At 40.0% G+C, this 23424-nt stretch overlaps 2 protein-coding genes across 2 annotated transcripts; one reads left to right on the forward strand and one right to left on the reverse strand.

Annotated features, from left to right (window-relative positions):
- Positions 1 to 3961: 3961 nt before the first annotated feature.
- On the forward strand, positions 3962 to 5996 carry LOC308285048 (CCN family member 1-like; the record flags this gene model as incomplete). The annotated part of the gene is made up of 4 exons (XM_080725766.1): positions 3962 to 4157; positions 4494 to 4832; positions 5085 to 5305; positions 5694 to 5996. 4 exons carry the CDS (start codon positions 3962 to 3964, stop codon positions 5994 to 5996), a joined length of 1059 nt encoding a protein of 352 aa, XP_080581892.1.
- A 4868-nt stretch (positions 5997 to 10864) lies between these two features.
- LOC308285049 (outer dense fiber protein 2-like) lies at positions 10865 to 23410 on the reverse strand (the record flags this gene model as incomplete). Its single annotated transcript, XM_080725767.1, has 13 exons — positions 10865 to 11038; positions 11193 to 11318; positions 11826 to 11988; positions 12856 to 12956; positions 13564 to 13701; positions 20725 to 20835; positions 21365 to 21500; positions 21644 to 21753; positions 21864 to 22049; positions 22153 to 22269; positions 22802 to 22933; positions 23070 to 23166; positions 23268 to 23410. 13 exons carry the CDS (start codon positions 23408 to 23410, stop codon positions 10865 to 10867), a joined length of 1734 nt encoding a protein of 577 aa, XP_080581893.1.
- Between the last annotated feature and the right edge of the window lie 14 nt (positions 23411 to 23424).

Raw genomic sequence — 23424 nt, forward strand, 5'->3', positions numbered from 1 at the left:
TCTAATTCCATCGCCAGTTCCATCCACATGATTTGTTGATCTAATTCTATATAGTTCCATCCTCATGATTTGTAGATCTAATTCCATCGCCAGTCCCATCCTTATGATTTGTTGATCTAATTCTATCAGTCCCATCTCAATTATGTTTAGGTCTAATTCCATCGCCAGTTCCATCCCCATAATGTGTAGGTCTAATTCGATACATTCCCAACTCCATGTTCTTTAGATCTAATTTGATAGTCACATCCCCATGATTTGTAGATCTAATTCCATCGGCAGTTTGGCCAGTTCCATCTGTATGATTTGTAGATCTAATTCCATCAGTCCCATCTCAATTATGTGTAGGTATAATTCCATCGCCAGTTCCATCCACATGATTTGTAGATCTAATTCTATACAGTTCCATCCTCATGATTTGTTGGTCTAATTCCATCGCCAGTCCCATCCTTATGATTTGTAGATCTAATTCCGTCACCAGTCCCATTTCTATCATTTGTATGTCTAATTCTATTGCTAGTTCCATCCACATGATTTGTAGATCTAATTCATGTGCCGAATCTGAAGCCGGTGGGACAAACGTTTCTCGAGATAAGTGGATTACATACATACATACTCACAGAGATTTGTCACGTTTATTGTAAGCAGATGAATTATGTGGATGGGACTGTATCGAATTAGACCTACAAATCATGGGGATGGAACTGGCGATGGAATTAGATCTAAACATAATTGAGATGTGACTGATAGAATTAGATCTACAAATCATGCGGATGAAACTGGCGATAGAATTGGACCTACACATCATGGGGATGGGACTGGGGATGGAATTAGATCTACAAATCATGACGATGGAACTATATAGAATTAGATCTACAAATCATGTGGATAGAACTGGCGATGGAATTAGACCTAAACATAATTGAGATGGGACTGATAGAATTAGATCTACAAATCTTAAGGATGAGACTGGCGATGGTATTAGACCTACAAATCATGGGGATGGGACTCATAGAATTAGATCTACAAATCATGTGGATGGAACTGGCGAAGGAATTAGATCTAAATATCATGGAGATGGGACTGGTAATGACTAATTTCATTAAAAGTCCCATCTCCATAGACATAGACATAGACACACACTGCTGCAGCAGTAACTCCATCATGGCTGCCGCTCAGGGGGAGGGGATAGGCCTATACTGTGACAATGAACCAGTGCCCACCAGTGAGTGCCCACCCTAAACCAATCGTAGTGGAATATGACACATCTGACTGATGCATCTGAGGAATATAAATGTATGAGTGCAGATAAGGTCTAGCCTACGTATTTGTGTGACTTTTGGTTCTATTAGTACACTATCTGAGATGAATTCACACAGGAGTCTACAGTGCATATTGGGGTCCCATCCATGGATTAAAGATCAAATGGTGCTGTGCGTGCTCCATGGCCTATGGCATCTTGGTGCAAACCAAATTGATTCACTGGGACAATTAGGTGTCACAGGGCTCACAACAGCAACCAGTGGGTACGGGCAAATGAAACAGCTAAGAGGAACAGGAAGTGATGCCCAACTTTCACGCAAGGGCTCATGGTAGCCTCACGTTGCCAGACATGAATCCGCCCTCACACACAGTTTGATAGTCAATGCAAGGCACATGGGATAACAAACCCCCAGGGTTTGTTATTTAACTTTGAGAGTGTAGGCCTACTACACTCTCAGTGTGAAATCAGTTAAAGTTAACACAGGATTTTCTGTGTATTGCTCAGTGGTGATGATGACTCACTTGGTGCAGTACTGTTCCAAGGTATCTAGACACCTGATGGATATTGATCATTAATTAATTCCTCTACCCAGCTTCTGGTTCCACTTCCACAAATTATTTTGGTGTTGCTTTTGCGGAAAGATTCTCCACTACAAAACACAAAAGTCAGCAATGTTCAGGCACTGTTGACTATCCAGTCCAAAATGTTGGTAATGCTTTGAGCCCAAGGTATGCTGTTCATCTGCCTGAGTTGGCACCAATATGTCCTGTAAATAAATAATTACAGGTCCTGTAAATAAATAAATAAATAAAGTGAATGTCGTTGTGCCAAACTTGCTTCCTCAGCCTCACAAGTCATAATGAGAGTGCAGTGGCACTTTCCTTGTGCTTCTATTTGTTCTTTGATGTGGGTAGAAGTGGATGTTTTTTCCACCTGGTTCTTCCAAAGAACAATGTTGAATCATCTTCAAAGGAATGTAGCTTCAGGCAATACTCAAGCTTTCTGAGATGTATTTTGTGTTCTCACTCTAGACGCACTCATTCAGAATGAACAAAGGATTCCAAAGGTTCAAATATTCCAAGAGCCAGTCTTTGTTTTGAGACATTTGGGATAGACAAACTTTAATTCACACTTATCATACATACCCCAGTAGATCACTTATAGGAAATGTAAAATAAACTATGGAGTTATGTTGCTATACTACTCCACAGTGCAATGAAATATTAGTTTCACCTTTCAATCAACTTTATAAGTTAAAACATTTACCATAGACAATGTGCAACAGTCTAAACGTGGTTGCAGCCTAATCCAAGAAAAGTTTCAGGTGGTCATAGAAATATGTGGCTCTTCTTTCAATATTTATGTATGTCAGAGCTTGTGGTGGCCTGATGTTAATTCCCTGATGGGCCTGAGTACCTGCACCAGGGACGTGCTGGCCATTGGGAAAAGCGGGACAACTCCCGAACGGCCGCTTCATTCCTGGCCGGTCCAGGCCGGCCATTAGGAAAAAATTTAACTGTTTGCACAAAAGTAAAAATTAAACTGTTTGCACAAAAGTAGTGAAAACAGCAGATCTACAAGCACGCTTGTAGATCGGCTGTTTTCACTAGTTTAAATCATTTTTAAAATGATAAATACAAAACAAACGGTTTTGGACATACAAGGTTTCCACCCGACAACGATGAAATATAACTCATGTAATTGGCCCACTGGCTTGTCACTTTGTCACAAATCTTTGAGTAGCAGCAGCGCTATCTATCTCTATAGCGCGCAATGAGGGCCTCTCCAACTCTTTTTCCCGGGCTGAATCAGGGGCCCAGCACGTCCCTGACCTGCACCAGCAACAGGGTTGATGAAATGTTTAAAGTAGCAATATCTATTTTCTCAGGCGAACCAGGGACTCGCTGTCAGGCATCAGAGCCGGTGAAATAATAATATGAAGAAGACAGATTTATACAGCGCTTTTCTAAGTACTCAAAGTCGCTTTACATAAAAGAGTACTATGTGGTACTCCCTTAACCACTCGGGTATAAACTATTGGAGGCACATTTTGTTTTGAGCTTTTCTCAAAAGTTCCACTGCATAAACACACAGTGGTGCTTTATCCTTTGTTCCCTTCAAAACCCAGGGATTCAAAGTAATATTATTTTATTTAGTACAAAAAGTACAAAACATGTGCAGGATAAAATATGAGAAAAAAAGAACATAAAAAAAAATTGCATGTTTGAAATGGAAATAAACTCTAAGAAGTGAAGACAGACAGTGTGATTGTTGGTGCTCTAACTGAGGGGGGAAATTTGGCTTATGGGAGGACTTGTTGAGAAGCATTCCTCACATAGTTTTGGAACACCTCGTCAGTTCATGGATACGTCACATCTGTTGTATAAAAGGAGATGGGGACACCAAGGAGCATGATCAGACCCAGCACCCAGCAGTCAAACAAGTACACTTTTTGTGTTTAGGGAAGGACATTTTCTCCACCTAAATATCAACATAATATTTGACTCCTGAAGATGGGGACACTAGTCATCATTATCCTCTGTGGAACTTTGAAGGCTGTAAGTCCATAATTATCATTTTGTTTATAATGTAATAATAACTCGTCAGAGTTTAACATTTTACCCACTGAGTCCTGAAGAAAAGACACAGCACAGTTATCAGTTTAAAATTGATTCAAAATAGGTTTTATCATCTTGTCCCATGGAATGTGAGTGCCCTCAAGATATCCCCAGCTGTGGACCAGGAGTCAGTCTCGTGCTGGATAGATGCGGCTGCTGTCAAGTTTGTGCACGACAGCTCAATGAGGACTGTACCAATAACAAGCCATGTGACCACATCAAGGGACTGGAGTGCAACTTTGGGGGAGGCTATGGTACAATAAATGGCATCTGTCGAGGTACTGTGAATTTTATACAGGCCTTATATACAGTGTGTTTGTGTGTGTGTGTGTGTGTGTGTGTGTGTGTGTGTGTGTGTGTGTGTGTGTGTGTGTGTGTGTGTGTGTGTGTGTGTGTGTGTGTGTGTGTGTGTGTGTGCGCGTGCGTGCATGCGCGCGTGTGTGTGTGTGTGTGCGTGCGTGCGTGCGTGCGTGCGTGTGTGTGTGTAGACAGACAGACAGACAGACAGACAGACAGACAGACAGACAGACAATGTATTTATAATCTGATACAGAGAAGACACCACTGTAGGTTTCTCTTACTTTGCCTAAAAGGTCTTTCTCTTTCCTAAACAGCCAAATCAGATGGAAGGCCTTGTGAGTACAATAACCAGATCTACCAAAATGGAGAGAGCTTCTGCCTGAACTGCAAGCATCAGTGCACTTGCATGGATGGTGCTGTTGGTTGCGTCTCTCTGTATCCACATGAAATGACATTGCCCAAATTGGACTGTGCCAAGGCCAGGTTGGTCAAGGTGCCTGGCCGCTGTTGTGAGCAACTATGCCATGAAGAGGGAAAGACAGGGAGACCTCCCATCAAGAAGCACAGCCAGGGAGACAGGCAATCTGTGCATGACATCACCGATAAGAATGAGCTGACTCCTGTTGGCAGAGGAGGACTCAAATCTTTACCCGGTGAGCAGTTTCACAAGTCTGGTCATATTATTAAGCAGAAGACCATACTCTTAATCTACAATAAAGAGTAGAGCTATCAAACCACTTAATAGCAAAAATAGCCAAATTTGAAATATGATGAATGCCTTGTTAGATTGTAGATACTTTCAAAATAAAAGTTACAACAATAAAAGTTTCAAAATGTGCCAAAATTGGGCAGATTGATTGCTCACTCACATTAAGTCTCTCTCAACGTTTCTTGTTCAATTTCAGATTTCATTAGTGAACATACCGGTATGGGTCACATGTTTAACAGGGGAAGGGAATGTGTGACTGAACCCACAGCCTGGACCCCCTGTTCCAAGTCCTGTGGAACTGGAGTCTCCTCTAGGACCTCTAGGATGATCAACAATAATGGCCAATGCAAATTAGTGAAGGAGACTCGCATATGTGAGGTTCGCCAATGCTCCCAAACAGCTTTCACCAGCTTGAAGGTATATATGCTATATGCCTTTTTATACCAACATAAACAATGAGCAGGGGACAATAGGGCCCTATTTTTGTCCATGCTTTAAACCTTTTTTGCCTTTTTCTTTTATTACTATTTTGAAAAACATTTTAAATAGTTCAAATAGCTGATCTACAAGCTCACATGTCGATGTACATAGGCTATTTGAAGTATTTTAAAATGTTTTTTAAAATAGTAAAAAAAAAATAAGAAAAAGGTTTTAGGGATAAGGAGTAAGGCATGGACGAAAATATATCTCTAAATGTGCATGTTGGTATATAGTTCTAGCCCCTTTATGGAATATGATTGATCAATCTTCAGAGCATTCTGTCATCTAGAATTCTCATTCCGGTTCTGGTTCTCTTCTGTAACAGATGGGTCAGAAATGCAACTACGTAGGAAAGTCCAAGCAACCAGCTAAACTGTTTTATGCAGGGTGCCACAGCCTAAAAACTTTCCGACCAAGGTACTGTGGAGTTTGTTCAGATGATCGGTGCTGCAGCCCCCACCAGACCCAAACACTACACGTCCGTTTCCGCTGTGAGGACGGAGAGACCTTCAGCAAGAATGTGATGATGATCCAGTCTTGCAAGTGTGACTACAACTGTTCCCACGGCAACAATAACCCATCTGCGTTATACAGACTTTTAAGTGACATTCACAAATCCTACAGGTAAAGACGACAGACTAAAAGCCTGCAATGTGAGATTTAGTGAGAGAATGTGAGTTGTGGAGAGCCAGAGGAGAAATGGAATCAGAAGTGTGCTATCAGTTGGACTGTTCAAGCTGCAGGCATCTGTTATTATATATATGCCAGTGGTTCTCAACCTGTGGGTCGGGACCCCCAGAGGGGTCCCAAAATTATTTTGGGGGGTCCCCAGATGTTTAGCTAAATGTTAACATTGTTTTCTCACTCAACAGTAAACAAACCAACATACAGTATAATTGTATACAGGGTATTATCTGCACATTTCTAAAGTGACAATTTAAGGACTTTAAATACCTTTTTAGTTCCTCTGGTCAAACATTGGTCAAATTGTCAAATATTAGAGGCAGAAATTGTGAAAATAGCAGACCTACATGCTCACAACGCCCACAATGGAATAGATCGAGTCAAACTAAATGTAATGCCAACTACTAGCATTCCAAGTGCTTCAGGGTGGGGGGTCCCCAGTTAAAATATGATTATTATATTATTTGGGGTCGCGGCCTAAAAAGGTTGAGGACCACTGATATAGGCTACTGTATAAATGGAATAGAAATGGAAAGTCAAATTGTATGAAATTGCTTCATAATACTGAAGCCTCATGGTTTGCTTCATTGAGGAGCGGTAATGTTAAATTGTAAATAGTATTACAAAATATATTTGTTTTGTTTATTAAAGACAGTTAGTGATATAGGGGGTATGACAACAATAACCGTAATCAGAAAATATCACTCATATATACCCACCACCCATAGCCTAGTTCCAGACCCTGAATCGCTAGCCACACCCCTTTAACGAAATGTCAATTCAGGCTGAGTGTCAGGCTACACCACCCACATATATTTATAAGCATATATTTTCTGTATATTTATGAAAATATTTTTAAGTCTGCAACTCTACTGACATCACAGCATAACATATCTACACACTAAAAGGAAATACAATTTTATGGCAGCTACTATGTATACTCTACTACTACTGTAACTACTACCAGGTAATACAAGTATTATTTATAAACCCATATTTCTTTTTATAGAATTCTTTCTTATTGCTTGTTTTCTTATGATTATTTGTGGGCTCGCTGAAAGCGAGCACACGTATCTTATCTTCATTATTTATCTATCAGTCAAGTTCTCCTCGACAGTACAAAGGCAGGGCTCTTAGCCAATGAGGTGCAGCCAAAGGGTAGATCTTTGTGCCCATACATGGAGTTACATGCAACCCCACACTGTTTCCACACTGAACAGTATTTCTAGTTTATTAATCATATTTGACATATTGCCTTGAATATACAAATTGATCTCAAGCTGTGAATACAGTGGAAATAACTCGTAATAGTGTTTGTAAAACCGACCAGTGGGTCACTAAACCTTGTAGAAGCTTGATGAGCACACATGATCAGGGTGTGTCATGATGTTGAACTGCAATTCCAAAACAATTTGCCAAAAGTCAGATGTAACTGAGCATATTTTCCAGTAAACAGTGGAGACACAAATTCCCAGAGCATGATCAACAGAATTACGTAAACTCTGTCTAAACAGGCAAGAGCAGGAGACCGAAAACAAAACCAAAGGAAAGAACGAGGGCACTGACGCACAGGGGCGTCATACCAAATTCTGGGCCCTGGGTACAAGGATTCACTGCGGGCCCCCCATGAATGTTAACTATTGAAAAATAGCAGATATACAAGCTCACAGCGCAGCACCGAGTGCCGTGCTGCGAGCTTGTAGATCTGCTATTTTTGAAAAATCGTGAAAATGTGTGCCAAGAAACCTATTTTCCATGTCAGTGATGCTCAAACTTTTTCATGTGAAGGACCCCCCATCTCAAAATATTTAGTTCCAGGGACCCCCAGAAGCAAAATTTGAGTTACAAATGTTCATATACATACTATATTCAAAGATTTGCGCACATTTTCACGACTTTTCAAAAATAGCAGATCTACAAGCTCGCAGCGCGGCACTCGGTGCCGCGCTGTGAGCTTGTATATCTGCTATTTTTCAATAGCTAAAGTTACTATAGGGCCCCTCCACCTTGGGCCCTGGTAACTCAGTCCCACTTTCCTACCCCTTGTGACGCCCCTGCTGACGCATACAGAAATGAAATGGTTCCATCCTCTCCTCTCTCTAAGAGCACAATAGATCCTTGTCTTTGAGAACTGGAGAGGAGAACAGCACGCTGGGGAACAGTTCTGTTCCAATAGCAAGCCATAATATCTCAGACGATTATTTTGGACCTTTTGAGAGTTTACTACAACAGAAATCTGCCAACAGTATTGAAACAAAACAAAACAAAACAAAACATAGATCTGTAGCTATTAGGCTAATAAAGGCTATTCCGCGAAACCAACATTATCACACATCACTGCTGCAGAAACCTACATCTAGATCAGTATAGGGCTGCCTGCAACTATCCATTATTTTATTAACAGTTATTCTATTGATTATTTTTCTGATTATAAAAAAAATCAAGAAGCACTTTCTTCATTAAACCTGCAGATCCCCATATATTACCTTGATGTCATCAACATGTCATAGTGCTGATTTTTCATTGTGATGATGCAACATCAAGCAATATATTAATGTTTTTATTTGACAACCCAACACCCACTGACCCAGGGACCCCCCAAGAAGACACCAACCCAACATCCACACAGAGACCACCCCAGCCATTCAAGGACCCCCAGTTTGGTATAAATTTACCCACAAACCCCCATTTCATACCAGCTTTTTGAGCTGTGGTAAACCGCTCCATAGAGTGGCTGTGCGTGTGTCTGTAGCCTTTTTCCTCAGCGTTTTGCCATAGCAAAACGTGTGTGTAGCATAGCCTGACGTCATAGAGTGGCTGTGCGTTTGTCTATAGCCTTTTTCCTCATCGTTTTGCCATAGTAAAACGTGTGTGTAGCATAGCCTGTACATCCTAGACTTAAATCCTAGTCTGAAGACGTTATGCAAGCACGACCACCGCTCACTTCACATTGGGTGTGATTTTTTTTGAGCAGTGGTAAACCGCTCCATAGAGTGGCTGGGTGTGTGTCTGTAGCCTTTTTCCTCAGCGTTTTGCCATTGCAAAACGTGTGTGTAGCATAGCCTGTACATCCTAGACTCAAATCCTAGTCTGAAGACGTTATGCAAGCACGACCACCGCTCACTTCACATTGGGTGTGATTATTTTATCTCTGGAAAACATAACTGCACTGTAACATCTGCAAATGTAACTCTGTGCATAATTCTTCCCCCCAAAATGGTTATTCTTCATGTTTGTGCGTGCGTGCGTGTGTGTGTAACATTGCATTGGAATGAAAGTCAGTCTACTGTAACATGCAATAGGTTCAGGAAAAAAGTTTATCATGAGAATATCTTAATTAAAAGCCTAAAATTAACCTATCTCCTCACTCCTAAATCTTCTTAAGCTCCAAAATGTCAATCTATAGTTGTGACAACTGCTTTTTCTCCTATTTCCCAGCCTATAGGGCATAGCAGTATGCTATATAAGTCCCATAGACTAAATATTTAGTCGTCTATGGGATTTTAGTTTTAGTTAAGTTAATATCTCTGACGTACTAATAATAATCTCAGAGCACAGGAGAAGGCATTATAATACGGTAAAATATGACATTTGTACAGTTTAGCATTAAAATTAAAATAAAATGATAAAATCCTGACACATTGTATCACTGACATTTTAGAGATTGAATTGAATGGTGAATGTCAGGTCATATTTCTTTATGGGGAACTGCATTCAGTATTCTTATCAACAATCTGATTGGCAGAGCTTACCTTTCTGCTTGACCAAAGAGTCCAGTGCAGCCAGGAGATTGGTCAGCTTCTTGTCCATCTTGCATGGATCGGCATGCAACACACGCACGCACGGACGCACGCACGCACGGACGCACGCACGCACGCACGCACGCACGCACGCACGCACGCACGCACGCACGCACGCACGCACGCACACACACACACACACACACACACACACACACACACACACACACACCGATATATCCTCTTGTCTAAGAGATATATTGAGGTACATTATATAGTTTAATTTATATAAATGTATTTGTGAATTAATTTTCTCCATTGACTTTAATTACATTTTTAACTTTTCCCAAATATGGAGATGACTGACATCATAGATGTCTGACATCATAGACCACATGAGACTGACACGACGACCCCAATGTATACACAACATTGTGCTTTCTTGGGTTTAAATCCTATTATGAACTGTACTGTCCTGTGCTTTTCCTATGCGAACTTCTAATAAAGTATTCGATCAATTATCCAAACTCTCAATGTTGTGTTTTGTATTAGTTATGTTGGTAACTTATAACCCTAGAAGGGTGTGTCTTGCAAATGACAGCTTTAATTGTCATGCCTTTTTGTTAGGCTCATTGCAAATACACTCACTCAATACACTTCATCAGTTGATCCCTTAAAAATGTCTACACAAACAAAATGCAAAATGTTTATGTTCATGATGATAATGGTCTTATGATAATGATGAATATAGTCAATTAAATGTGAGGTTATGGTCCTTTAACACATTATTTTTTATTTTCCATGTGAAAACCTGGAAAAACATAAAAACGAAGATTTCTGAGTATTACAGTATTTTGTAAAAAAAAAAAAAAAAAAAAAACATTTCAGTAAATTGAGTTTGTTGAAGCAGAAGTTCACTTCAGAGCTAGTACAGTGCAATTGCATACATACCGTATGCTTCAGTGCAACAGGTGTACATTAATTTGCTTGGTTTAAAGGGGTACTTATCTATTACAGTACATTAGCATGGGCAACACAGTGCAAAAGGCAGACTATGAAATCCTTGAAACAGTCATTTTAGAAAAGATGACGATCCAACCCTTGATTGTGACAATCCCTCATCGAACATTATTGCATAAGAGTTTTTGAGGAAATCTATGTAGCCCTGAATGCTTTTCTTGTGGGTTTCGGATTGGTCCAAGCTGAGTTGCAGGTCTTTGAGACGCATTTCAAACTGTTTCTCTGCCTAATGATCAAGAAAGACATACAGTCAGGTCAATACTCTGTAAGATAGCCACTTGACAAAGTCAGAATATGACACAAATGGAATCAAGGATGAACTCATATACATCTTACAATAAATTATCCTTGTATGCAACAGAGGAACATATAATACTCACAGACAGCTTGTTATGTTGAAGAAGCTTCAGTTCTGTTTCCTTTCTGCTCTTCTCTGCCTCCAACTCAAGGATCTTCGTTTGAAGAGCTGCCTCTCTGGAAACAGCCGTATCTTTTACTTTAGAGATCTGGACATGGGGGGAGAACAAACAAACACATTTAGAAATTCTTGTGATGACTCATTTTCCCTCCAAAGTCACCTGGAACTATAAACAATACGAGTCTTAATTTTTGAACTTGAACATGCTCATTCAGGCACGTGCACACATCAAAGAGGGCTTGAGCCCCTGCCCCTTTACCTGTCTGTAAAAAGTCCCCTCTCCAGACCATGAATGCAGTTTTTACTATGGTGAAAGACATGCAAATGCCCTCTTTCCATGCCATACCTGAAGGCAGCATTCAAGAGAACTGCCTTGTCCAAACTCTCCTGAACTTAAATACAGTATCTTATGTTGAAATACAGTAACTGCCCTCTCTGTGTATTGGAGATGTGCCACATCTCCAATACTGACTTGATTATGCTTAGTTCAGTGTGGTATCAACTTCAAGTACCGAAAATAGCCGACCTCCAAGCTCACAAAAGGCCCTTTTAGAAATGTCAGCCCCTGTCTCTCTAATATTCATTTTGTTCCTACCTGTAGTCTGACATCAGACAGCGTTGTCTCTAGCTGCCATCGGAGGGCGTGGCAGTCTGCAGAGCGCTGCTCCGCCTGCTTGTGGCTGCAGCACAGAGCATCCTCCTGGTCAGTCAGCCTGTGCACCAGCTCCTGGTTCTCCTGCTGCAGCTCCTCAGTCCTCCTACAAACACAGTACCAGTGTTGATTTCATCGACTAAAACGATGACGAAAAATGTTTGTCGACTGCGTTTTTTTCACTGACGAAAACGAAATAAAAACGAAATAAAAACTAAGCTGTGATGACTAAAACTAAGACTAAATATATTGACAATTTCGTCAACAAAATAAAAACTAGACTAAAACGTTAGGGAGGGACTAGTGGAGAAGAGAGTCATTTTGTGTTTTGTTTCTCTCAGGTGTTGCTCTGCGACGCGTTGTGAGCTTGCAGATCTGCTATTTTCAGCACGCAACCAAGTGTAAAATCAGTCATTCCGATGCCATCAAGGCACCGCCAAAATACATTTTAGTTGACAAAATCAACTGTAGATTTAGTCGCCTAAAAATATATGATATTTAGTCGACTAAAATTAGACTAAAACTAAACCTTTTCAGGTGACTAAAATTATGACTAAAATAAAATGACATTTTGTTCAAAAGACTATGACTAAAACTAAATAAAAATTTGCTGTCAAAAACAACATTGAAACACACACTTATGAGTGATGATCAACAAAAGGTTCTGAAACGTATTGTTTATTAAGAATAATGTAAAGTACAATTATTATTATCACTTCTACTACTACGACGACAAACTGTTCCCTTCAAATTATTTTCCAGCAATGTTTGAAATCGAAAATTGTCATTTAAAATCTGCTCACATAATTATAGTATAGAATTACAGTACAGTACACAGTAATGTAGTGTTTATACTTTACGCACACACACACACACACACACGCGCGCACACGCACACACACACACACACACACACACACACACACACACACAGTATATATAATTTATATATAAATTAGTTCTGTTGTCTTACTTTTGAATACAAGACACTCTTTCTTGCAGTTGCGAGTTGGCCTCATGAATAGACTCTTTCATCTCCAGGGAGGATTTGAGCTTCTTAGTTTCACTGTCCAGCTGTTGATATAAATCCAGATCTTCAGAATCACTGTTGTGATAATATAATGTGTCAAGGGTAGCTATGGGCAGGTTTCAAGGGACATGTATACAGTAAATTCATAACTGGAACTAAAGCTGGACAATTAAATATATAGCCCTACATGTAATTTCCTGTTTTTAAAGGTTTTTAGAACTTACCTGTGCTGTTCTATTATTCGCCTTTACCCCCTTAGTTGTTATATGCATTAATGATGATTATTTATATTACAAACGTTATCATGTAAATAGTTGTTGAAAACAGACCCAGAATATCACAATATTGAGGTATTTGGCCAACAATATTGTAATATTTGATTTGATCATTGTCGACCAGCCCTAGGCTACATTGGCACAGAGGGTTGCCGCCTAATGAATTTCACTGCACTCAGAGAACACACAAATCACACACATCACAAATCAAAACCAATCCAAAGCAGGAGATGAACAGTGGATGCACTAACAGTTAGGAGGGCTACAGGGTTTCACTGCCACCTAGTGGTCAGAGGAGATAAATGCCTGACTTTTCCATTTCTCTGACCACCACAGTTCTCTCCTGCTTGCAGGTTACCTAGCGTCTTTTGCACACCTGAACCTGCAGTTGCCTAATGGCCTCTGACTTTTCTGAGCACTTCCTCTCAGAGTGTCGCAGCTTCTCCTGGCATTCGCAGAGACTGTGCTCGGCTGCCCTCAGTAACTCCATGTGCCCCTGAAGCTCCTGCCTGAGCTGGGCTCCAGGGTAAGTGGTGGCATGAGTGGGGGCACACAAAGAGTTAAATACTATTACACACCTGAGTCTAGTGCTCACCTGACCCGATTCACTGCGGGCCCCCTCATGGGGGGGGGGGGGGGGGTTAACCCATTCAGACTGGGAACGCATTATTATACATTATTTTGTGCTTTAACTATTGAAAAATAGCAGATATAGAAGCTCACAGCTACGAGGTTGTAGATCTGCTATTTTCTTTAATCGTGAAAATTTGAGAGACAGCCGCTGGCCGCCGCGTCCACGTCCATGGACGCGACCGTGGACGCGTCCATGGACGCGGCCGCGAAAAAAACGTCCGTGGACGCGAGGCCGCGTCCACGGACGCAAACGGCCGGCCGTCCCGGCCGTGGACGCGACCGTGGACGCGGCCGTGGACGCAGACGGCCGTGGACGCGGCCGTGGACGAGGCCGCGGCCGTGGACGCAAACGGCCGGCCGTGGACGCAAACGGCCGGCCGTGGACGGGTCCATGGACGAGGTCGCGAAAAAAAGGCAGCGAAAAAGAAAAAAAAAGGTGTCTATTGTATGTATTTTTTGATGGAGAATTCAAATATGACCTTCTTTTTTGCATAGGACAACTCTAACCTGCATCAATTGGTATTTTATAATTGCCAATTGTACCCTATCCATCTAAAAAACAAATTGGATGTCTATTGTATGTATTTTTTGATGGAGAATTCAAATATTACCTTCTTTTTGGGATAGGACAACTCTAACCTGCATCAATTGGTATTTTATAATTGCCAATTGTACCCTATCCATCTCAAAAACAAATTGGATGTCTATTGTATGTATTTTTTGATGGGGAATTCAAATGTTACCTTCTTTTTTAGATATGACAACTCTGACCTGCATCAATTGGTGCATCAACCTACTTACTATCTATCTATCTATCTATCTATCTATCTATCTATCCATCTATCCATCTATCCATCTATCTATCCATCTATTTATTTATACTTCACCTTTAGTCCAGAAGAGAGTTCAGCCTCAGGAACTTGCACACATGGAACTGTGTCATGACTGTGTCATGGAGCTAAAACAGAGCCATGTTAAATACTCACAATGACTCTGATGGACCAATCAGGGTGGTGGTGGGGGGAGGGATCAACAATAGACAGAAACTGGATAATGCTTTGTTAACTGTCCCACCTAAGTCCCTGCTAGTCTGAACAAACATCACCTTCCCTCTCATAACACTACTACTACTACATTTATATAAAGCTGCTCTTGCATTTGAATTCAAGTCTGACACAAGTTAAGGTTAACTTAGGTAGTATTTCATTTTGCTGGCTTTTAGGGTCTGTGTGAGTGTGTAGGCTCACAAATTATTATAATTGTGACTCTGAGATCTATCCATCCATCCATCCATCCATCCATCCATCCATCCATCCATTTATTTATACTTACTGTTTACATTTTCTATAAATATTTATTTCTATATAAAACTCAGTTGTGTGGAGTTATTGTGTGCCTTTTCTTGTTGCTAAAGAGTCCATTTGTTCACTAGACATTAAGTCAAGGTTACTATTTTGAGTTGAAGCTAAGTGTTTTATTGCTTTGTGGTTTAACATGATTTAAAAGGCAAATTCATTGTTATGGTTACTTTAGAAGACTGCTTTTGCATTCATGAGTTAAGAGAGCCAAGCTAATTCAAAGAGTTAGGTTAAAGGAACACAAAACATGACCTAACTCACAGCTGCCATTGGACAGACAGTTACAACATACTCTTATCTTTCACAGAACAGACAATTATCATTTATTTGATCTATTTGAGACTATGTAGCTGCTCTAGGGGAAATAGAGCATTATATCAGCCTATTCAATTGATAATGACCAATGGGTGCCAGTTTCTAAGTAGTTAAAGCATATTAACATAACAATATATGTGGCCTAGACATGGACATTGCCCAATCAACTCGTAATCTACAGAAATGTCCACCACATCACACAGTATAAAACCTAGTAGGCTTAGTGGATTACCTATGTTAAATCATGTCAGGTTAGTTTGGTTCAAGATTCAAGTATAATAATTTATGAGACAAAAATGTAAACAGCACAAATGTACAATCACATCTAGGCTAGAATGATAACATAAAGTCCTGACTACTCCTTGTTATTGTGGTCCTAAATACTACAATGATTAGTTTGGATGCATTGCTTCTATCATGTCCAATTAAAAATAAATACATTACATACATACAGAAATCTGCCTTCTCCTGTATTGTATTAGTGACATTCATTATAAATAGTAAAATAACAGGACAGAGCAAAAAAGGCCTCTGTTGTGTCTTTATCTGATCACATGCAATCAGACACTCACACTGCACAGCAATACTTTATTACAGGCTCAAGGCCCACAGGGTAAGAAGACCATACATTACAAAGATAATAATTAAAAAAACAACAACAGAGTACATTCACCAAGCCCCAACAGAGCTAAAAAGGCACTCATGCCAGTGGCCTCTAACGGTAGACATGTACCTGACAGAGTTTTCCCCACATTGGTTACAGATATAAGGTTTCTCTCCGGTGTGAATTTGTTGGTGTATTTTGATATGTTCCAGTCTAGGAAAGCTCTTTCCACACTGGTCACAGCAATAAGGTTTCTTTCCAGTGTGATTTTTCTGGTGTGCTTTGAGATGATGAATATCACTGAACCTTTTCTCACACTGGACACAGCAGTATATGGCTTCTCACCAGTGTGGATTTTCAGGTGTCTTTTCAGAGCCGTCTTCAGAGTGAACCTTTTCCCACATTGGTGACAGCAGTAAGGTCTCTCTCAAGTGTGAATCTTCTTGTGTTGTACGAGGCTAGATTTTACAGTGAAACGTTTGCCACAGTGTTCACAGCAGTAAGGCTTTTCTTCGGTGTGAAATCTCTGGTGTACTTTCAGAGCAGCCGTTAAACTGAACTTTTCCCCACATTGGACACAGCTGTACGGTTTCTCTCCTGTGTGAATTCGTTCATGTATTTTGAGATAAGACAATCGAGTAAAGCTTTTCCCACACTGGTCACAGCAATAGGGCTTCTCTCTAGTGTGAATTCTCTGGTGTTCTTTTAAAATCCCCTTTTGAACAAATCTTTTCCCACACTGGTCACAACAATAAGGTTTCTCTCCAGTATGTGAACGCTTATGATCTTTTAATTGTCCAGACGAGCAAAATACTTCCCACATTGTTCACAGCTGAATGGCTTCACTCCGGTATGAATTCTCTGGTCTACTTTGAGATAATAAATTGAGCTGAAGGCTTTTTCCACATTGGTCACAACAGTACTGTCTTGGTTTAACTGAGGACAGCACAGGACAGGGAGAGAAACACACACCTGATAAGAGCCAGATTCACACATTGATCAGCATTTAAGTAACATCATCATTATTATTGTTGAGTCTGAAAAGAACAATACAATGTGATAGATCTTTACACATCTGACCCATAACATTATTAGCAATTCACATGGTTACTATAATAGGTGAGTCTTCTAGCTTTTAAAAAATATATATGTCATTAATTCTTTCTCTTACTAAGTGGAACATCCCACTTCTTAATTGTATATTATTTGGAAAGGGTTGAGTAGCAAAATGTTTGCCATAAATTCAATGCTGAGTTGCATTTGTTTTCCTACATTTCCCCTTCAATGTATTATTACAATGTATTTACTATTTCTTACTTAGGTCTACTTAACTTTGTATTTTTACATTATTATATTGATCAACATTAACACATAGTGTGTGTTAGGTTAGGTTAGTTGCAGAGGCCTTTTTTGCAGAGGCCTTTTTTGCTCTGTCCTGTTATTTTACTATTTATAATGAATGTCACTAATACAATACAGGAGAAGGCAGATTTCTGTATATGTAATGTATTTATTTTTAATTGGACATGATAGAAGCAATGCATCCAAACTAATCATTGTAGTATTTAGGACCACAATAACAAGGAGTAGTCAGGACTTTATGTTATCATTCTAGCCTAGATGTGATTGTACATTTGTGCACATTTTTGGCTCATAAATTATTATACTTGAACCTTGAACCAAACTAACCTGACATGATTTAACATAGGTAATCCACTAAGCCTACTAGGTTTTATACTGTGTGATGTGGTGGACATTTCTGTAGATTACGAGTTGATTGGGCAATATCCATGTCTAGGCCACATATATTGTTATGTTAATATGCTTTAACTACTTAGAAACTGGCACCCATTGGTCATTATCAATTGAATAGGCTGATATAATGCTCTATTTCCCCTAGAGCAGCTACATAGTCTCAAATAGATCAAATAAATGATAATTGTCTGTTCTGTGAAAGATAAGAGTATGTTGTAACTGTCTGTCCAATGGCAGCTGTGAGTTAGGTCATGTTTTGTGTTCCTTTAACCTAACTCTTTGAATTAGCTTGGCTCTCTTAACTCATGAATGCAAAAGCAGTCTTCTAAAGTAACCATAACAATGAATTTGCCTTTTAAATCATGTTAAACCACAAAGCAATAAAACACTTAGCTTCAACTCAAAATAGTAACCTTGACTTAATGTCTAGTGAACAAATGGACTCTTTAGCAACAAGAAAGGGCACACAATAACTCCACACAACTGAGTTTTATATAGAAATAAATATTTATAGAAAATGTAAACAGTAAGTATAAATAAATAGATGGATGGATGGATGGATGGATGGATGGATAGATCTCAGAGTCACTTAATGACAATTATAATAATTTGTGAGCCTACACACTCACACAGACCCTAAAAGCCAGCGAAATGAAATACTACCTAAGTTAACCTTAACTTGTGTCAGACTTGAATTCAAATGCAAGAGCAGCTTTATATAAATGTAGTAGTAGTAGTGTTATGAGAGGGAAGGTGATGTTTGTTCAGACTAGCAGGGACTTAGGTGGGACAGTTAACAAAGCATTATCCAGTTTCTGTCTATTGTTGATCCCTCCCCCCACCACCACCCTGATTGGTCCATCAGAGTCATTGTGAGTATTTAACATAGCTCTGTTTTAGCTCCATGACACAGTCATGACACAGTTCCATGTGTGCAAGTTCCTGAGGCTGAACTCTCTTCTGGACTAAAGGTGAAGTATAGATAGATAGATAGATAGATAGATAGATAGATAGATAGATAGATAGATAGTAAGTAGGTTGATGCACCAATTGATTTAGGTTAGAGTTGTCATATCTAAAAAAGAAGGTAACATTTGAATTCCCCATCAAAAAATACATACAATAGACATCCAATTTGTTTTTGAGATGGATAGGGTACAATTGGCAATTATAAAATACCAATTGATGCAGGTTAGAGTTGTCCTATCCCAAAAAGAAATTAATATTTGAATTCTCCATCAAAAAATACATACAATAGACATCCAATTTGTTTTTTAGATGGATGGGGTACAATTGGCAATTATAAAATACCAATTGATGCAGGTTAGAGTTGTCCTATGCAAAAAAGAAGGTCATATTTGAAATCTCCATCAAAAAATACATACAATAGCCACCTTTTTTTTTCTTTTTCGCTGCCTTTTTTTCGCGGCCTCGTCCATGGACCCGTCCACGGCCGGCCGTTTGCGTCCACGGCCGGCCGTTTGCGTCCACGGCCGCGGCCTCGTCCACGGCCGCGTCCACGGCCGCGTCCCCGGCCGTCTGCGTCCACGGCCGCGTCCACGGCCGGGACGGCCGGCCGTTTGCGTCCGTGGACGCGGCCTCGCGTCCACGGACGTTTTTTTCGCGGCCGCGTCCATGGACGCGTCCACGGCCGCGTCCATGGACGTGGACGCGGCGGCCAACGGCTCTTGCTGGAAAATTTGTGCAAGTCTTTGAATATATCAAATCCTTTTAAGGTTTTTTCAAAAACCTATATTTCTATGTCAGTGGTGCTCAAACCTTTTCATGTGAAGGACCCCCAAAATGACATGTATTTGGCCACGGAACCCCATCTCAAAATATTTAGTTCCAGGGATCCCCCAGAAGCAATATTTGATTGAAATGTTCGCTTAAGAAATACATATATTTGTGACTGACACAGCTCAGATTTGAGATATTTAACATCCAGCAGTAAAATGTAGACTCCTGTGTATCCATGTTACATTTACAGTTACGGGGCACAATGAGAGCCAGGAGGGCCTAGTGACAGATTCCCCTGCAACATTCAAGGAAGTTCAGTAAAACATGTCAAAATATTGTATGCTGATAAATAAATGTATTTGTATTAATTTTCGAATAGGCACAATACTGCAAACCTTGCAAGAATGTGTCATGAAAAATCCATATTGCTATTTTACCTTCTCAACATCTGCAACTTTTCTAACCCTCTCGGTCTCCGTCTGTCTTGAAAGGCGTTCATATTTTGTTCTGAAAACATCCATTTCATCTCTAAGCTCTGTGAGCTGGAAGAAATGTACAACATACATTCATATATAAATACAGAAGCAACCACATCATAAAAACCATAGATTACATATCTATTTTGGTTCCTAATAGCAGGAATAGCAGTGGGTTTATATAGAATGAAGCGCTTTACACTAAGGCTGGGCAATATATCGAAAATGTATCGATATCGAGGTATCAACATACTAGATATCGACGAAAGACGGCTTGAAATGAGGTATTGGTGTATGTGTGAAATTAATTAACAGATACACTATGCATGCACGTAGCACATGCAAAAAAGCAGTCCATCTGTAACCAGGTGTGGTTATTTCAATAAAATCTACCTAACCCTTCTATGTGTACTGTACTATGCACTGCAGTGTGCATGCATGGATAAGCTATTCATTATCTGGGTTAGGCAGGCAGTGGACCTAAAGCAGAAAAACATTAAAAACTATATAATGCAATTGTTTTTACTAATATCGTGACTAATATCGATATTGAGGTATTCAACATTATCGAATATCAAAGGTTTTCCTAATATCGCCCAGCCTTACTCTACAGGTCATTGAGTTGTAAAATGAACACAAAGAAAGTGTGTGTTAACCTGACTTAGGTACGATTCAGCTTGGTGTTTCTTCTCCTGTGAGACAGCCTTCTCCTCTATCAGTGCAGCTTGGGATTCAGCTAGCTTCTGCTCCAAATGAGCAGTACGTGCCTGTTCATAGAGATATACCGCAATCCTCTCATAGCGTTAGTATTGCATTTCTTCAATGTAACCATTATTATACTGTAGTGTACAAACAATTGTAATGCCTGAACTGCATGCATACGGCATTTGTGCCTATTTCTGACATCTTTAGGAAGGTATACTATGGGATGTTGGAGTGTTTTCAGAACACTATTCTATGGGGTGTTTTCAGGCGTGGTTATAAGCACATATTACTGTTGTAACATCACACGCAGACTAGAGTACATACATAACACTATAAGGCAGAGGCCAGATGACAAAATAGCTCCCTGGCTGCCACCAAAATAAGCGTAGCAACCAGCACAGCTTGACTAGCTCTTTGACCATTCCTTGGGTTAGCTGATTCATCCTACTTTCCTGTTGAATGCCTGCCTGTCTGGAATTGTCCCATTGAGTGGTTGTATGAACAATTAAGTACAGCATATTAGATAGTATATTTTGTATATATCAATATGCAACCGATTTGTTGAGACCAAAACAAGATTTAAAATGATACCTTGAGTGTTGCATTATCAGAATTAAGTTCTCCCTGGTCAGCACTGAGTTTTTCAACCCTCTGACACAAAGTCTTGGTAGCTTCAGTGAATTCCTCCCTCTCTCCCTGTAGCCGTGCTGTCATGTCTGCCATTTGCCTGCATTGAAAACAACAACAACAACAACAACAACAAGATCATCATTATCTGTACGGTATGTTATTGCCTGCATTAGTTTGAATTACATGTTACTGATGCCAATATCCAACGCAAAGGTGTAGTTTATATAACGTATGACCTACGCTTTTAGCATCGCTGTCTGAACAACAAGTTGCTCTTTCTCCTCCGCCAACTCCCTCTGCTGGTTTCTCCAGGAATCCCTTTCAGCACAAACATTGGCCAGCTGAACATCCTGCAGGCCAACCAAGTAGAAGGTGTGAAAGGGAGAGTAATGTACGGTAACCGTTACATGAAAAGAGACCATATTTAATCACAACACTGACTGCCATTCTGATTGCATACCTTCTCTCTCAACTGGGTGTAGCATTTTTCAACAGCAGCTTCAAATCTCTCGGCTCTCCGTTTATGGGCTCTGGCTGCCCTCTTGAGTGTTTCCCTGTCCTCTGAGACTTTCTCAGATAGAGTGGAGACAACCTGCTTCAAGTCCCCAACTTCCATCTTCCGTTCAACCAGTGTCCCCTCTAGATTCTTGAAGAAGGCATGGATCAATGTGATTACACATGAAACACTTTCTTACCTTTCTCATTTAGAGCAACAATGTGATAAATAACATCAGTGGAGGCGTTTTTACCCGGAGCTGCACTGCCAGACGACTGTTTTCGGCTTCCTTGTTACGTAGCTGCCCTTGTAGGTGTGCACGAGTCGCCTCCACGGATCTGGTCATGTTAACTGCGCTCTCCACGTTTGCCTTTAAAAGTCAGTGATGATTGACGATGGTGAATAGAATTAAGACATTTATCTGTACTATGCATCCAAACTAAAACTTTACAGCACTTGGACTTACCCGCTCTTGCGTTCGCAGATCAACCAGTTCTTCAATCCTTTGTTCTGTATTGCATAACCCCCTTCTTAAATGCTGCGGTGGGGGTTTAAACATATTTCGATTTAAAACTTACTGACTGACCCATCTGCAGTACCAAACATTTCAACCAGACATAAGGCAGATCAACCCTGGCAATAGAATTACTCTTTGGTAATAATGTTACATTACATTCAGTTTTTTCAATAGATTAGTTTTACAATTTTTCCCCTACTCACTGTATAAATATAATGTGACACTTACCATGTTTTCACTTTCAGCCTCTGTGATCCTTTTTAATAAGACTTCAATCTGTTCATCTCTTTTAATTTGATCAGCCTGAATTAAGTGACAGACAAGTTATCAAAGCAGCTGAAACAAAAATATTATATTTTCATATTATAATTATAATATTACAAACCTCTGCTTTCTGAATCTCCTTCAAATGATGCCGAACAGATTTGTTTATTCGTTTAAAATCTTCCAACTTCTCCAGCAAAAGGCATCTCTGTCTTGTAAAACGGTAATTGTCAGAGGCAGACTGTCTTGAATCCTTAATAAAGAGTAAGTAAAATCATTAGGAGAATGGAAAACACATGTGAAAGTTAAATGTATGATACATATATTCAATAACTACCTAAAGCTGAGAGACTAAATCAATCTGTTTGACAAGTAAATAAAATTCATACAGCAAATTCTGCTTCCATGGCATCCTTGAAGGACACAAGTTGTACGGCTGCAGAGCTGGCGGCAACTTCAGCCTCCAACAAGGTTATCAGGAGAGGGCTTCATAAAGAATCAGAAAGAAATAGTTAGCTTGAATCTTCCAGCCTGAAACTGTGTATTTCTGTCAAAGCTGGTTCTCAATGCATAGTTTGGGGCCTTACGAGTTGATGTCAATCCGTGGTGTTCTTGTGTTGAGACTACTGTGTGCCATGGTCCTTCTCCTTGGCTCTATGGAGTCATCCAGATCATCTAGTCTTGTAGAGCTGAATCTAGGAGGATCCTGAAAGCTATCCTCAGCAGACATGGCTGGCTTTGCTG

Source organism: Nannobrachium achirus (genome assembly GCF_963921795.1).
Source record: "Nannobrachium achirus genome assembly, chromosome: 5".
Classification (NCBI taxonomy): domain Eukaryota; kingdom Metazoa; phylum Chordata; class Actinopteri; order Myctophiformes; family Myctophidae; genus Nannobrachium; species Nannobrachium achirus.